The sequence below is a fragment of the Notamacropus eugenii genome, chromosome 5 (assembly GCF_028372415.1).
Source record: "Notamacropus eugenii isolate mMacEug1 chromosome 5, mMacEug1.pri_v2, whole genome shotgun sequence".
NCBI classification, from domain to species: domain Eukaryota; kingdom Metazoa; phylum Chordata; class Mammalia; order Diprotodontia; family Macropodidae; genus Notamacropus; species Notamacropus eugenii.
Genome location: NC_092876.1, coordinates 103,380,342 through 103,398,602, shown reverse-complemented (window position 1 = coordinate 103,398,602; position 18,261 = coordinate 103,380,342). Strand labels below are relative to the sequence as shown.

General features: G+C 38.5%; 1 protein-coding gene across 1 annotated transcript in view; it reads left to right on the top strand.

Annotated features, from left to right (window-relative positions):
- The window catches only part of LOC140504964 (phosphatidylinositol 3,4,5-trisphosphate 3-phosphatase TPTE2-like), a 111,730-nt gene that overhangs the window by 3,472 nt on the left and 89,997 nt on the right, over positions 1-18,261 (top strand). Inside the window, exons 2-4 of the mRNA XM_072610451.1 lie at positions 1,066-1,161; positions 14,850-14,897; positions 15,153-15,212. Of these exons, the coding sequence (XP_072466552.1) occupies positions 1,066-1,161; positions 14,850-14,897; positions 15,153-15,212 (204 nt within the window). The remainder of the gene's footprint in view (positions 1-1,065; positions 1,162-14,849; positions 14,898-15,152; positions 15,213-18,261) is intronic.

The following is an 18,261-nucleotide window of genomic DNA, read 5'->3' as shown; positions in this document are numbered from 1 at the left end:
CACCACCACTGAGAAATGAAGAAAAACAAAATCCCTGTTACAAACTTTTGTAGTTAGGCAAAATAAATTCTTGCATTGGCCACATCTAAAAAAAAAAAGTTTCAATCTGTTCTCTGAGTCCACCACCTCTTTGTCAGGACATGGGTAGTATTCTTGATCATAAGTCCTATGGAATTGTGTTTGGTCATTGGAATAGTTTATTCTTAGCAATCTCTTGTGATATAGACATGGGAATCAAGGGACATGTTGTGATGTCAGTTTTTCTCACGTGCCTGTGTCTCAGGACTCCCATTAACTATTCAAAAGTTTTCTCTCTCTTCCTGGTCAGTAGAATTGCCCTTTGTTTGTTTCTAAGATTCTACATCAAATTCAAAGTCTCCCTCACATACACAAGGCTGTCCTTCAGGGAACTTCCCTTCCTCTCCTGCAGCATGGGTGCCACATTTCCACGTGTAATATCAACACAATTGGGCGAAATGACCCAAAATATAGCTTCTCCTAAACCCCTTTTTGCCCATTACCTTTATCGGATGTTTCTTAATAAAATTTAACCCTGATTTTAAAGATTACCAGTAGTAATTCAATAAGTATATAAAAACTGGGCTTAAATAGCTTTCTTGTTTTATACTTTTCTGAGTACTAAGTAATCAAATTAATTTTAAGGGCAAATGTGCTTAAACTAGGTATATATATATTTGGTTAAGCAAATTAAAAATCATTTTTCTTCATTTATTTTGTGAACTTCTAAAATGCTCAGGGCTAAAGCATATGCATGTATCTTTCCAAACCTGAAAAAAATATGAGTTTAGTGATTTTAATAAGTTTGCAAATATGTGTTTTAGAAATATTGTTTAAATTCAATTAAGAGAATAAACAGCTTTAATAATATTAATAATAATTTAATAATAATAAGTGCCTACTGTGTGCCAAGCATTGTGCTAAGCACTTTACAAATATTATCTCATTTGAAATATCTGAAGTGTTCCCTCTCTCAGACTTTGGAGAATTTCTTTTTTGCATGAAGCAGAGATAAAATGCAACTGTGTAATTCTTTTTCTCCTTTAGAAATGAAAAAAGAAAACTTAGTGTCCTCATTTCAGAGGCAACATATAGCACCTTATCAACGATATCTGAAATGCTTGGAAATATCAGATCTATTACGTAAGTAAGTAAGCTAAATGATACACAATTACTGATTTCCAAAAACAACTTCTCACTTTTGGAACAAGAGGCTTAGCTGTGTCTATTAATTTGCATAAAAGTTAGAAATTTGATGTTAAAGCTTATGTTTCATAAGTATCTAGGAAATTTACTTGTATTGAGCCATGTTTCTAGAATGAATGGATAATTATTCATCCTTAATTTTGATAAGCTGCTTCATATTATTTTATTTGTTAAGTTCTTTAAATGCCCGGAACAAGGAGCATTTCCATACACACAGCAGGATACAAAGAAAAGATTCTGTATGTGCATTGAGTGTGTGCAACCCTCTTTTGTCCATTTCAGATAAAAGTGATGCCCTATCCCTCCATCTTTGCCTCCGTATTAAACACTCTTCTTACATGTTCCATACCACATGTCATCTTAAAATACCTTACACAGAACCTTAAGTCCAATTTGAGACTGGTTGGGAGCAGTCCTCAACCAACAACTATTACAACTTTTACTTACAACTTTCTTGTATCACAAAAAAAAAAGCAAAATTACCTCCCCAAAGTATACAGCATTTAGATCATAAAAAATGAAGTTAGTTTACTCATCTTATTTCATTTCACTGTCCATCATAGTGGAGAGGATCAGTACCTGATGATTTTGGTCCTTTGAAGGAACAAAATACAATCTCTTTTTTTTTTCTCCCTTAGTTTTTTTTTTTTCAAATTTATTTTTTTATTTGTTTTCAATTTTCAACAATCATTTCCATAAGTTTTAAATTTTCTACCCCACTCTCCCTAAGATGGCATGCAATCTTATATGGGCTCTACACATACATTCTTATTAAACACATTTTCACATTAGTCATGTTGCATAGAAGAATTAAAATGAATGGGAGAAAGCATGAGTAAAACCAAATGAAAACAAACATAACAAAAGAAAAAATAGTGTGCTTCAGTCTGTGTTCCATAGTTCTTTCTCTGGATGTGGATGGCATTTTGCATCATGAGTCCTTTGGAAATGTTTTAGGTCCTTGCCTTGCTGTGGAGGTGCCAGACCTAGAGGCCTGAGGGCTACCCGAGTCTTTCTTACCTCACCTCCCGAGGTCTTCGGCTGGCCACGCCGGGTGCGCATATGAGAGAAAGGACGTTCCAGAGTCGAACAAGGGTTAAGCTTTATTTCAGGGTCTCGGTTATAAGTGCAGGGGATTCTTCCTTAGGAGGGAGAGAGAGAGGGATCTCCCAAGGAGGCAAAGATCTTACAATAAGAGATTGGAAGTAGAAGTACAAGTGGGGAGAGAGGGGGAGGGGAGAGAAGGAGAAGAGGAAAAGCGCAGCCTTGTGTCCTCTTTGGCTCCTCACGTGCTAAGAGAGCTTTCAGGCTTCCCTGATCCTACTTAACTCTCCAGTCGCATAGTTTGCATCTGAATACCGTGCTGTTAGATAACAATAGTGTGCCCAGATCCGGGACAATCTCGAGGGCGGGGAGATCTCTCTCCCATCACGTTTCTCACGGGAAGAGGCGGAAATACACGAGATAGCTCGGTTCACCTCGATTCCCAGCCGTTTCCTGGGGGGGTCTTGTGAGAGCTCTAAGATTTAGAAGTTCCCACCTTTACCCGCCCGAGACTGTCCACACGGAATTGAGCTTCCAGCCCCAACATGGAGGACTAAGTCTATCAAAAATAGTCCTCACACACTGTGGCTATTACTGTGTGTAATGTTCTCCTCACTCTGCTCACTTCACTCAGCATCGGTTCATGTAAGTCTATCCAGGTATTTCTGAAGTCTGCCTGTTTGTTATTTCTTATAGCACAATAATATTCCATTACATTCATATACCACAACTTGCTCAGTCATTCCTCAATTAATGGGCATTTCGTCAATTTCCAGTTCTTAGACACCACAAAAAGAGATGCTATAAATATTTTTGTACATGTGGGTTTTTTTTCCATTTTTATGATCTCTTTGGGAGCAATATTGCTGAGTCAAAGGGTATGCACATTTTCATATCTCTTTGGGCATAGTTCCAAATTGCTCTCCAGAAAGATTGGATCAGCTCACAGCTCCACCAGCAATGAATTAGTGTTCCAACTTTCCCACATCTTCTCCAACATTTATAATTTCCCTGTTTTGTCATGCTAGCCAATCTGATAGGTGTGATGGGGTACCTCAGAGTTGTTTTGATTTGTATCTCTCTAATCATTACTGATTTTGGAGCATCTTTTCATATGACTACAGATAGCTTTAATTTCTTCCTCTGAAAATTGCCTGTTCGTATCCTTTGACCATTTATCAATTGGGGAATGACTTGTAAAATACAATATCTTTTGAGTTTTTTTTTTAACCTGCAACTCTTCAATTCTTTCCTTTTGCATCTTACTGGAATCACTACTGTCTATGTAATTTTAAGAGCTTATTTTAGTAGTACTGGAGAAATTCTCTCAAAGAACTCAACCAAATTTAAGTTAACATTTGAATTCAGATGATGACTTCATGCTAAATGTAACTTTAAGTATCTCTTTCATAACCTATCAACTGTTCCTATGGAGCAAGTCAATACTGTTATGCACTTTTGGATGACGGTTTTCTCACCTAGTCTTATGTCCTTCAAGGTCAGAAGATAGCCCTCACCTTTCTAGCTAAATAGAAAAGGGAGCAGCTAAGATTAAAAGAGATATTCAGAAGCCATCCTTATCCCTCAGAGGAAATAATAATAATTAATAATAATAGCTAGCATTTATATAGTGCTGTAAAGTTTGGAAAGTGCTTTACAAATGTTGTCTCATATATTCCTCACAACAACCCTGGGAGGTAGGTGCTTTTATTATATCCATTTTGCACATGAGGAAATTGAGGGAGACAGAGGTTAAATGACTTGCTCAGGATCACACAACTAGTAAGTGTCTGAGGCAGGATTTGAACTCAAGTCTTTCTAACTCTGAATCCAGCAACTCTATACACTGCACTAATCCGATCCAATAAACATTTATCAACCACCATGCCAGGCACTGTGCTAAGCACTGGTGATAAAATTAATAAAAAGAAAGTCAATTCCTCCTCTTAAGGAGTTTATAATCTAAATGGGGAGACAACACACACACACACACACACACACACACACACACACACACACACACACACACACACACACAGAAGAGTCAGGAAGAGGCAAGGACAAGGACACCAGGGAGTAAATGAGGAATCTTGTTCTGTGGAGTTGAAACCAGGCAGGGTAGCAGATGCAAAGAGAAGGATGTAGAGTTTATTGAGGGTTCTTTTCAGAATCTACACAAACTTTTGTTCAGTGACTCAGGATTTTCTGTATTTTCTTGCCTCATTCCAGGAATTCTATGTTAATAGTTTCTCTGAATGGGACATTAGGAAGTTAAATGACTTGTAATCCTGGTCACAACTGAGTATGGTTATTCCTTTCACATTGTAGGCTTTAGGGACCCAATGCCCCTGGAATCTAGAAAACCCACATAAAATCCATAGGGGTAGATCCTCCACCTTCATTTTCCTTTAGAAAATCATTTGAGGACTTACCTTTTTCTCATATGATGCCAGAGTCTACTGGAATGCCTTTTTTTATTAATTAATTTTATTTTCAGTGTTCTACAATCACTACCACATAACTTAGATGATTATTTTTCCCTCCCTCCCTCCTCCCCCCCCCCAAGATGGCATACAATTTTATATAGGTTCTACACAAACATTCTTATTAAATACATTTTCACTATAGTCATGCTGTGTAGAAGAATTAAACTGAATGGGAGAAATCATATAACAAAATGAAACGTAATACACACACACAAAGAAATGATCTGCTACATTCTGCGATTGAATTCCATAGTTCTTTCTCTGGATGTGGAAGACCTTCAGAAGACCTGAGAAAACCATTGGGAATTTTTTTTTAAGTCCTTGCATTGCTACGAAGTTCCAAGTCTGCCAGAAAAAACTCTCGCACGCTGGGGTCTCTGCTGTGCACAAAGTTCTCCTGATTCTGCTCCTTTCGCTCAGCATCAGTTCATATAAGTCTTTCCAGGCCTCTCTGAAGTCTTCCTGTTCATCATTTCTTATAGCACAATAGTAAGGAATGTCTTTTCTAAAAAAAAATAACAATCTTGCATTTCTGAGTTTCTAAACTTTTTCTGTGTTCTTTTCTGATCTTCGTGTTTTGTCTGCAGCTCCCACAAAACTCCCCCCAAATTCCTTTATGTCAATCTGCATTATATTGAAACCACAATGGGGGAAGTTGCAATATGAAAGGGATAATTGTATGTACCAAATGTGTGTCTAGAATCTGGCTCCTCTTGATTTTAAGAAGGGTTTTCCACCTTCTTTGCCCTGTCAACCACTATGGGAGAGAAAAGCAATATAAGTGAAAGGACAGAACTGCAGTGTACTAAAAAGTAGTTCCACAACTAATTTCTCTTGAATCTCCTTGCATTTCTTTACCCCTTTTCTCCTCTCATCTCTATTCTGGTTGATAAGGATCTTTTAGTCATGGGATTAGTGGTTTGAGCTGGAATAGATCTTAAAATTCATTTAATCCAACATCCCTTATTTTAAGAATGGAAAAACTAAGACTCAGATACATTAGGACATGCCCATAGTCAGCCCTTCATTTTTGTGAGAAAAAATAATAATTGAACATACTAAAACCAGACAATTTGTCTGACATGATATTCAATATTCTGTCCTAGATGTCCCTCATCTCTCTGGCATGAGGGAAGAGGAATATTTTAGTATCTCTTCTCTAGGATCTTTGATGATGATTTCCTCTCCTCTCATTGTTCAGCATTCAATTTCCTTTTAATGATCTTTTGATTTTTATTGTTGAAGTCACTGTTAATATTATTTTTTTGCTTATTAACTCTATATTAGTTCACATATATCTCAAAGTTTTCATATTTGTCCTTTCTTACTTCACAATAATGTTCTATTGCATTCATATATGATTTTTTTTACAGCCATTCCTAGAATAGTTATTTTAAAAATGCTAAAAAGGAAGAAAGAGATTTGGAAGGGAGCCACTTCTCTCTAATTTAATACATCCCTCTTTTGACCACCTGCTACTGTAGATTAGATTTAGTTTATCCTACTCATTTAGATCACAAGATTCAGACATGTTCTGATTATTTTCCCCCAACTTCTAATGGCTGAAAAATAAAGATGAAAAGTTCCTGCACTTTCCACCCCACTCCCCACATCAACACCCCTTGGAAAAAGAAAAATGAAAAATTTTTTTAACCCCTTATCAGACAAATCCTTAATAATTCAACCTTCATTCATTCATGTGGAATTTGTGGACATTTACTGTGTAGAATTTCCATTTGACTAAGTGTACAAAATAGTTTCTTCTATAACTTCTCAAGGACTTATTTTTTTTTTAGAAAAGAGAATGAAATAAAAAAATGAATTTTTTAAAACTTAAGGATTGTCACAATTTAATTTTAACAAAAGGATAAACTGAGGCAGATCTCTGAGCAAGACAACGTTGATGAGCAATGGCATGCTATCTAGCAAATGGGTCAATGAATTGCCTATATTAATGCCTGAGCAAGAGGACGGTTACCCTTATATAGAATTTGGAGAGTACAGAACAAAGAACAAAGCAAGGTGGAGGACATAGTGGAATTAAAGGCAGCATGATTGGTTATGGAGCTGAGGCACAGCTGGATGGAAGTCTGGTGATGGGGACTAGCAACGACCCCAATTATTTTCTCTTGAGACTAAGAATTGCTTATTGTCTGAGAGCAAGTGTGAGGCAGGGACTCAGACTTTTGGACAGCAAACCAGACATCCCTGAAGGATAGCTTGGTGGAATGAAGATATCAGGCCCAAATTCTCTTACTTTCTCACACACCCCAAGGTTAGCAAAATTCCTTTGAGCAGGAGAGCTGGATTTTGAAACTTAACCCATTATAGACCAGCCGAACTCTGAACTAAGTTTAGTGACAAAGAACCATTACTTAAGCAGTTGTAGGACAAAAGCAGTCATAGGGCAAAATCAATTACTCATAAATAAGATCAATAAGAAAATGATACAGGATTAATTTTAATCTTAGTATGCAAGAAGTTTTAGGTATTGGTAAGACAAAAAGACGATCAGATTTTTAACATGATAATGCTTTCTTGCCCCTCCCCCCCCCCCCCCAATGCACAACCTGCTCTTATCTCACTCCAGTCTAAGGATTATTGGTTGTAGACAACTGCAGGAACTTAAAGGAAGAAAACCCTAATGGGAACTCACAAAGAATAAAACTGCTAACATTAAGCAGCAGCATCTGGAACATAGATAAAATATCCCTGCTAACCCAGATAATATCATATAACCAGCTAGATTAACAATATTATTACATTTCTGTGGACTCACAGGTTTCCTTTTCGGAGGTCATCAGCTGCCTGCTAGACATCACCTAGTTGTCTGTCTTATCAGCATTTCATATTCAACATATCCCCCCAAAAATTCATTATCCAACCCCTAAACCTGCTCCTTTCCCAGACATCTTTATTTCTGTTGCAAACCACACTCTTTCCAATCATCCAGATTTATAATGTTGGAGTTGCTCCAGTTGTGGGAAAGAAGGAGACAGATATGTTGGGAAGTGAGGGCTGATAAGACATGGAAACTGCTTGGATATAGAGAGTGGAAGAAGGGAAAATCAAGGATGACTCTCATGGTTACAAATCTAGGAACCTGGAAAGATGGTTTAAGATCCAAGGGAGTGTCAAGGGATAATCATGTAAATTGCCTACAACAGCTACTTTTCAGGGAATAAAGATGTTTTGCGATGCAAGTTGAGATAGTATTGATCAAATAATGACCTTTCTCTGGTGACCCTGATGATAGCCTTAGTTATCAAAGTACCTAAGAAAGTGTTTCACTGGAACCTAGACATCTAAATTAAATTCTTGGAACTGGTTTATAACTGATTATTGATAATGCTTCACATTTTGCTGAGTAGCTTCAAGGGAAGAGGAATTGGGGAGTCAGATGAGAAACCTTGTGGTAGTGCAGTGTGACTTTAGTGGTCTGCTATTTTTAAGCAACTCTCTGTATATCTGTATTTTCCTCTATTGTATGAATTTTGGGGATGTTTGGTATGTTGGGGGCATATTAATAGACTGCTCAAATTCTTGGAACTAGAGAACTGACATAGAGAACCCTATGTCACTACATTCTACAATGTTCTACAATATTGTTGTATTCTTCCCAATATTTTTGAGCTATTTCCTATTTTCTTAGGCACACCTGTGTCAGGGAGAGATGCAGACATTAGTGGTGGCTTGATAGATGTCTCTTAGGGACCAATGTACTTTTCTAAGAGTACTAGAAAAGAGTTACACCATGTCATAGTCTCTTGGTCTTGAAAGGGATCTTAAAGATTATAAACTTAACTCATTTCCTCTTTCTGAAACTAGATCTTTCAGGGTAAATATTACATTCATCCCTTCCACATCACAACTTTCCCCGTTGCAGTTTTGATATACTATGAGTTGGCATAAGAAGTTAAATGGGAATTTGGGGAGTTTTGCAGAAGCCACAGGTGACAAGTGAAGGCAAGCAGATGACACAGAAAAAGTTTAGAAGCTCAGAAATGTATAAAATATATGTATAGCGTTGTATAATACCAATATATTTTATCTTTTACAATAATTCTTTTATGTCATTTATAATAATTCAAATAATATTATGATAATATATAATATAACATATATTATGATAATTCAGACTTCTCTGGTACTAAGGGAGGGTCAACATTTTTACAGGACTTTCCAAAAAGCCAGGGCACTGCATCCCTAATCCCCACAAAGTAGAAGCGAAAATTGTACTATTTCCTTCCACACTCCAATAACTTATTTACTTAATCTTTGTCATATAGAAGCTACACCCAAGAAATTTACTGGGCAACTGTAATTTATGTTTTCCTAATTGTCCTCTATATAGCAATAGATTATCCTCTGTTGTTATTCCACAGGATGATTCCCTTATATTCTTCACCTTTTTTAATTATTTAGCTTAAACTAGCAGCCACAACTCAAGAAACAACTTTGAAGACAATATAAACTCCCCTTGGGCTTTGTCTGATGAAAAAAAATTCAGTGAGACCTTTGATATTGTCTGTGGTGGTTGTGACCAGTCAGGCAACTATAATAGGCCTGTTTACTGAATGGGCATTACCTCAATTTAAGTGAGTACCTGAAAAGGCCTTAGCCTAAACGGCCAAGGTCTCCCATTGCATCCTGGGCCATCTGTAGTCATTCTGAGGAATATCTGGTCACTGGATTCAGATGGCTCAGGGGGAGAAAGTGAGGCTGGTGACTTTGCACAGCCCTCCCTCACTCAAAACAAAGTCAAGTGCAAGTTGGATCATCATTTCTCTAATGTCATGGTCCTCTTCAAGAACAAAGGACAAACACAATAGACTTAGTAGTAAATTTAAAATATAACATAAAAATAAAAATCAGTAAACTTCTCTGGTAATTGTAGACAATGGAAGGAAAGAAAAAATACTCTGCTGTTATCTTGCATCTGTTTAGAAGATGGTTAAAAGAAATTGAAATCCAAGGTGTAAGAAGGAACATTCTTGTATATTTCCTTCCCAGTAAACTAGACAGAATACGTACAATGAATGCTTGCTCAGTTTCAATCTACCAAATGGATCTTTGGGGGAACATGGTCACATGAGGAGTGGCAGGGAGAGATTTAAATCCAGATATTCATGCTTTTTTAGTAGTCTTTTATTCTCCTCAATTTCCATTGTGGCTATTCCCCCTCAGCTCTCACTGTTGTCTTATTCCTATTTTGTTGTTAACATAGCTCTCCTAAAAAATATTGCCACTTCATTTAGCTCCCAGTGCAGTGCTAAGGACTTATCCCAGAGGACCACCTGTAGTCTTGCTATTACATAGGGGAAGATTCTCCAAGTGTATTTAGAGATAAAAAATATACCTCTGTTATTAACAACCCCTCATAGTCTGCACTGTCCTAGGCCGCTGGGGAAAGCTCTCTGGAGAGCAACAGGAATGCTTAATCCTTGCATCTTGGATATATCTATAGCCAAATCCACACAAACTCTACACTATTTGCCTTCTCTCCTCCTCAGAGTATCTTATACTCGTACTTCTTGCTAAATCCAGGTCCTTGGGTAAGCCATTCTTTCCCTAATTATTCTTTTCCTTCATCCCCAACCTTCCCCCAGACCATTGAGCCAGACTACTCAAATTATGTAGGGCTGCTACTAAAACTTCTGAAAAAGGAAGGAAGTCCTGCTTTCCCACTTTTCCTACTTCCTTCAGAAAGGTACCCTAACTCCAACCTTCCTCTATATGTCTTTAGAGTAATATAAGAATTAAATATGGAAACTATGCTGACTCTTGCATAAAAAGACAGGACATCTCCTTCTCTGTACTCAGGAGTTTCTTTAGCAGTAAATTACCATTGCTGTTGCTGTTTCCAACTCCATTCCTCCCTAGGACTCTCTGCCAAGTGTGGTAGTCTGAGCCTACTCTAGCATTAAAGTCATCCAGAATTATAAGCTTGTCCTCTTTTGGCACATTGATGATAAAGGTCTCTAGATCTTCATAAAATGTTTCTTTGACCTCATCAGGGTTTATCATGGTAGGTGCATAGGCACTGATGATGGTGGCATGGGGTTTTCCTGAGAGTAGCAATCACATTGTCGAGTCTGTCATTCGGTCCTTTTGCAAGACACACCAGCTTGCTGACTGGATTAGTTTTGATCGCAAAACCTATGCCAGCTTCACAGCACATCTCCACAAAAATATGTATCCAGCTCCAACTTCAGTAAGCTGTCCTTCATTTGCCAGCCTTGTTTCACTCAGGGATGCTATTTGGATATAATACCTGTTGAATTCCCTTGCATCAATAGTGGTTTGTCTTTCAGATCTACTGAATTTTGTGTTGTCTATTAGTGTGCACATGTTCCATGTGCCAGTGGTGAATGGAATCATCTTTGTACATTTTTTGTGTTTCTACCCCATAGTGAGATTCCTTGCCTGCCATAGTAATCAGGCCAGGGTTGGGTAAGCAGACAATTTTTAGGGCGCTTTTTTTAGCCCCTTTCCTTACACCAGGAGGTGAGCACTGCAATCTTCAAAAGGCCACTCAGACACCTAGGGGGCTGCTGAATCCCACTGCTGCTTCCAGTGAGAAATGACCCTATGGCCTGGGTCTCCTGTGTGCAGGGTTGTGACTACTGCTCCCAGTATATCTGCACCTGCTGCTTCATCACTTGCCTGTTGCCATAGGACTTTGAGGTATAGTAGTTAAATGGTATGGGTGATGTCTTTTGATTCGTGCATAAATTGGATTTAAGTGAGGCAGAGTTGCACAAAGTTATCAGCTTCACTCTCTCCTCCAGAGTCATCACAGTCCAGTGGCAGTAAGGAGTCAAGACAACTGGTGATGGCTGAGGATGCAGTGGATGACCTTGGCGTTTTTGGTGTCTAACCAAACTCTAAGTGCTCCACATTACCTGCTTCAGCTGCCTTCATGGCCTCTGGAACAAATTGTTTTCATCCACCCATTCCACCAGAGGAAGTCTTCACATGCTTGGGGTAGACACATCCCTAACTCACCAATGGGTTTGAGATCCCTTGGTTACACTCAACCTGTTTTGGACTGTCTACCAAAATGTTTTACTGGGGGTGTGGCTGCTGTGCATGCTGCACTTTCTTGGAGCCACAGATGAGAGTAGGGTGGAACAGGTGGACACCAAAGGTGAAAAGCAGCCCTGAAAAGGGCTTGGCAGCCATCAAAGGTACAACAAAGGTACTGGTCCTCCCTCAATATACCCTACCTTCTCATCACCAACACTGTTTTCTATTTACATAAATGCAATAAAACTTCCTGGATGCACCCTCGCAACAAACATTGACATCTAATAAGTTATGTGATTGTAAGGAGAAGAGACAGACAGGATGTGAGAGTGATGAAGGCAATGTGCGGTGCAGAGTGCTTATCCTTTCCAAGCTAAATACTCACATTCATCAAAAGTGCTGCCACCAAGGCAAAATGACTACCAGAAGAATTAATGTCAACAAATTAGAGTTCTTCTCTGAGCATGAACAGTTTGTTGCTAACTTGGAGGGAAAGTTGAGTCAATTCACAGTTGACAACAGTGAAGTAGAAAGGGAGTGGGCAGCTTTCAGAGATTTGGTGTACAGCACTGCATTTGCTCATCTGGGTTAGAACACTCACAAACACCAAAACTGGATTGATAAAAATGATGGGGAAATTCAGAAGCTGCTAAATGAACAACAAGAGCTCCAAAGGATTTACCATCAGGAGAGTTCATCCATCTCTAAAAAGGCAGCATTTAATTCCATCAAAAGTAAAGCACAAACAAAGCTTACAGAGATGCAGGACTCCTGGCTCAGTAAGAAGGCAGATGAAATTCAATTTTATGTTGATAATAACAATCCAAAGAACTTTTATGATCCCCTGAAAGCTATTTATGGACCAAAAACTTATGATGCATCACAACTACTCAGTGCTAATGAAGCCACATTGATTAGTGATAAGGACAGGATCCTAGAGAGATGAGCTGAACACTTCCATAGTGTTCTCAGACCATCATCAGTCAATGCTGAGGCCATTGACCATTTACCTCAGGTTGAAGTCAGTCCCTCCTTAGATGAACTTCCAACTAAAGAAGAGGTTTTGAGGGCCATTAGGCTCCTTTCATGTAGCAAAGCACCTGGTGCTGATTCTATTCCAGTTGAGATTTACAAGGTAGGGGGACCATTGCTCACACAAAAGCTGACCTGAAATTTTCCAGGTTATATGGCAAGAGGAGGTTATTCCCCAGGAATTCAAGGATGCCTCCATTGTCCATCTCTATAAGGGTAAAGGGAATAGATTGTCCTGTGATAATCACAGCGGGATTCTCTCTTAGTCATTGCTGGCAAAATTCTTGCTAGAGTCCTCCTTAATAGGCTGATCCTTCACCTAGAAGATGGTCATCTACCTGAGAGCCAGTGTGTCTTCAAAAAGGCCCGAGGAACAGTCAATATGGTGTTTGCTGCCCAACAACTCCAGGAGAAATGCCAGGAGCAGAACAGAAGTCTGTAAACAATGTTTGTAGATCTGACCAAGGCCTTTGACACTGTTAGGCATGAGGGTTTATGGAAAATTATGTCAAATTTGGTTGCCTTGTGAAATTCATCAGTATTGTAACATCAATTTCATGATGGCATGTTTGCCTGAGTTCTGGATAGTGGACAATGCTCTTTTGCCTTCCCAGTCACCAATGGAGTGAAACAGTGCTGGGTGCTTTTTAGCATGATGTTTTCATCCAAGTGCTTTCAATGAGGATGAATATGGCATCAAGGTCAGCTACCATACTGATGGTAAATTCTTCAATTTGAAAAGACTGTAAGCCAAGACCAAAGTGGAGGGAGTGTTGCTGTGTGATTTTCTGTTTGCAGATGATTGTACATTCAATGTAACCTCTGAAACTGAGAAGCAAAAAAGCATATATGATTGCTGCTGGCTGTGCTAATTTTGGCCTAATAATTAACACCAAGAAAACACAGGTGCTCTATCAACCATCACCACACCATCCATAGGTGGAACCATCAGTTACAACAAATGGAGAAGTTTTGAATGCTGTGGATAAGTTCACTTACCTTGGTAGTGTACTTTCCAAGGATGTACACATTGACAATGAGGTTTACACATGTATTGTCAGAGCTAACTTAGTGTTTGGGAGGCTCTGCTGAAAAGTTTGGGAGAGAAGAGGTATTAGATTGACTACCAAACTGAAGGTCTACAGAGCCATTGTGCTGACCTCATTGTTGTATGCCTGTGAAACATGGACAGTTTACCAGTGCAACGCCAGAAAACTGAATCGCTTCCATCTGAACTGTCTTAGGAAGATTCTGAAGATCACCTGGAAGGATAAGGTACCAGACACTGAGGTCCTTACTGAAACTACACTGCCAAGCATTCAAACTATGCTTCAGAGAGCACAACTCTGATGGTCTAGCTACATGGTTCAAATGTAAAATGTACACTTACCAAGAAGACTATTTTATGGAGAACTTGCATAGGGCAGGAGATCACATGGTGGTCAGCAGAAGCGATACAGGGACACTCTCAAGGTCTCTCTGAAGAACTTTGCATTTGATTGTGTGACATGGGAGACACTGGCACAGGATCGCTCAGCATGGTGTGCCCACATCAGAAAGGGTGCTGTGGTCTATGAGCAAAGTAGAATTGAGACAGCACAAAAGAAATGTAAGATGCGCAAATGTGGAGCATCCACCCCAAATGTTCAGATGGACTATCTGTGCCCAATCTGTGGTAGAGCATTCCGAGCTTGTATTGGTCTGATCAGTTACAGTCTGACACATTGAAACTTGATTTTACCATGGTGATGTCATTTTGGTCCTCTTCCAGAACAAAGGGCAACAACCAACCTACTCAGGAATTAATATTTCCTAGAACATAAAGAACTGGGCTCAGTAAGTAGCACTGTCACAAATAAAAAATGTATTTCCAAGGAATCTAGACAACACAGTTTAAACATTATTCTTTGGGCTCACTTTCTATCTCATAGTGTTGTTGAGAGGCAAGAATTTTGTAAACCTGAAAGTGTTTTAAAAAGGTGAATTGTTGTGAGTTAAATAGTACCTAATTCTACATTTTGACTTCATTGACAGATTAAAAAAACAGATATACCCTTCATCATCATTTGAAGAAAATGAGAAGTAAGTTGATTTTTATATACACAAGGGAGTAATCTCTTAAGGAAGCAAAATATGCAGAAGGGGATCATCCATATAAAAATACAGTTTACTGAATGATGACTCAAAAAAGGCTAGCTGTACTGATGATAGATATTGACATTGGACTTTTTTGGGGAACCTTTTAATTTTGGTGACTATAAGTGTTTTAAACAAGACATTTAGATTATTGCTGTGTAGTACGTCTAATTCTGTTTTTAAATTTTTTGTCTTTGAAAGTCAAAGGGGCTTCATTGGAAAGACTGATGATTTTGATGATGAAGATGCATATGAACATAGGTAAGCATTTTGGAAGTTGTGGTGACTCAGTATCCTTTTGTTCTCAGCCCTACTTATTAACCAATGTTGGGGGAGGCTGTGGTTGAAAAGGAGACACCAAGTCTGCAGCTTTTTCATTACCTGCTCTTTGTCATATACCCCTACCTGCAAATTGTCACATTCTCATTACCATGGGGAGGAACTGAGATGCAAGGGCCCCACCTCTTTTACTGAGATGGACCCATCAGGACTGTCTTAAAGTTACCTATAAAAGCTGTCCCCACCTTAAAGCCATTGCTGATCTTCAGTGATCAGTCTGTCAATGTGTTTCTACCTAGATGTACTTATAATGAACTCCTTTTAATTCTCTTTGTCCTGAGTTTTGCCTCATTAATCAGTGTGGAAAGCCCAAATAAAGAATTTTCTTTTCAACAAGCAGGTTATAAAGAATGGAGGAAGGGTTCTATAAGTGAATCTTAAATGCAAAGCTACTGTTAGAAGATAGAGGTAGCTAAGCATGGTGGCACACACCTGTAATTCTTGCCTACTGGGGAGGCTGAGGCTAGTGAATCACTTGAGTTCTGGAGTCCTGAGCTGTTGTTATAAGGGCTAAAGTGTATTGGGTACTAAAAGTAAAATAAAATTACTGCAGACAATTTTTTTTGATCATTTATTTTTTATTTGATTTTACTTTATTTTATTTTTATTCTAATTTGTTTATTTATTTTTAGTTTTCAACATTTATTTCCACAAGATTTTGGGTTCCAAATTTTCTCCCTGTCTTTCCCCTCCATCCACTCCAAAACAGCGTGCATTCTGATTACCCCTTCTCCCAATCTGCCCTCCTATCACACCCCTCCCTTTTCCTAGCCCCATCCCCTCTATTTTCTTTGGGAACAAGATAGATTTCTATACCCCATTGCTTGTACATCTTATTTCCCAGTTGCATGTAAAAACAACTTTTAACATTTGTTTTTAAAACTTTGAGTTCCAACCTCTTTTCCTCCCTCTCTCCCCATCCATCTCCACAAGCAATTCAATATATGTTATGCATGCACAGTTATGCAAAAGGCTTTCATAAAAGTCATGTTGTGGAAGACTAACTATATTTCCCTCCAACCAATCCTGCCCCTCATTTATTCTAGTCTCTCTTTTGACTCCATCCCTCCTAAAAAGTATTTACTTCTAATTATACTCTCCTCTCATTTGCCCTCCCTTCAATCATCCTCCAAACCCTACTTATCTCCTTCTCCCCTACTTTCCTGAAGTGTAAGATAGTGTTATATAGCAAATTGAATATGTAATTGAGCATGCTATTCCTCCTTAAGCCAAATGTGATGAGAGTAAGGTTCACTTTTTCCCTCTCACCTCCCCTCTCTTCCCTTCCATTGAAAAAGCTTTTTCTTGCCTTTTATGTGAGAGATAATTTGCCCCATTCTATTTTTCCCTTTCTCCTCCCCATATATTCCTCTCTCACCACTTAATTTTATTTTTTTAGATATCATTCCTTTCTATTCAACTCACCCTGTGTCCTCCGTCTATATGAATATAATCCCTCCAAATCCCCACATACTGAGAAAAGTCACAAGAGTTACAAATATTATCTTTCCATGTAGGAATGTAAACAGTTCAACTTTATTAAGTCCCTTATGATTTCTCTTTCCTGTTTACCTTTTCATGCTTCTCTTCATTCTTGTGTTTGAAAGTCAAATTTTCTATTCAGCTCTGGTCTTTTCATCAAGAATGCTTGAAAGTCCTCTATTTCAATGAATAACCCTTTTTTCCCCTGAAGTATTATACTCAGTTTTGCTGAGTAGGTGATTCTTGGTTTTAATCCTAGTTCCTTTGACTTCTGGAATATCATACTCCAGGCCCCTTGCTCCCTTAACGTAGAAAGTGCTAGATCTTTTGTTATCTTGATTGCATTTCCACAATACTTGAATTGTTTCTTTCTGGCTGCTTGCAATATTTTCTCCCTGACCTAGGAGCTCTGGAATTTGTCTACAATATTCCCAGGACTTTTCCTTTTGAGATCTCTTTCAGAAGGTGAATGGTAGATTCTTTCAATATTTATTTTACCTTGTGATTCTAGAATATCAGGGAAGTTTTCATTGATAATTTCTTGAAAGATGACGTGTAGGCTCTTTTTCTGATCCTGGATTTCAGGTAGTCCCATAATTTTTAAATTGTCTCTCCTGGATCTATTTTCCAGGTCAGTTGTTTTTCCAATGAGATATTTCACATTGTCTGCTAGCTTTTCATTCCTTTGGTTTTGTTTTATAATTTCTTGATTTTTCATAGTCATTAGCTTCCATCTGTTCCATTCTAATCTATAAGGAATTATTTTCTTCGGTGAGCTTTTGGACCTCCTTCTCCATCTGGCCAATTCTGCTTTTTAGGGCATTCTTTTCTTCCTCAGCTTTTTGAATCTCTTTTATCATTTGGTTTAGTCTATTTTTTACAGTTATTTTCTTCAGCATTTTTTGAATCTCCTTTAGCAAGCAGTTGACTCATTTATCATAATTTTCTTGTATTGCTCTCATTACTCTTCTCAATTTTTGCTCTACTTCTCTTACTTGATTTTCAAAATCCTTTTTGAGCTCTTCCATGACCTGAGACCAATTCATATTTTTCCTGGAGGCTTTGGATGTAGGAGCTTTGACTTTGTTGTCTTGTGTTTGCATGTTTTGATCTTCCTTGCCACCAAAATAAGATTATAGATTTTTTTGGTTTTTGCTCATTTTCCCAGACATTTATTTGACTTTTGAGCTCTTTGTCAAGGTAGATCTCTGCTTCCAGTGGGGGTGGGGAGTGTACTGTCCGCTGCTCAATTCCCCCACAATCTGTGGGCCTAGAGCTCCAGAAACAGTCATTGTCTCTGCCCCTGCTGCTGCTGTGGCTGCTGAAGGTTCCTCCACTCCTTTCCCCCTCTGTTGCCCTGGGGCTGGGGTCAGACCACTCCACTCTCCCACAGGCTTTTTCCACTGACTTTCCAATTTGTCCTTGGCATTTTGGGGTCCTGAAGTCTGAAAAATGCCACAGGTGTGAGAGATTCAGTCTCTCCAAGGCC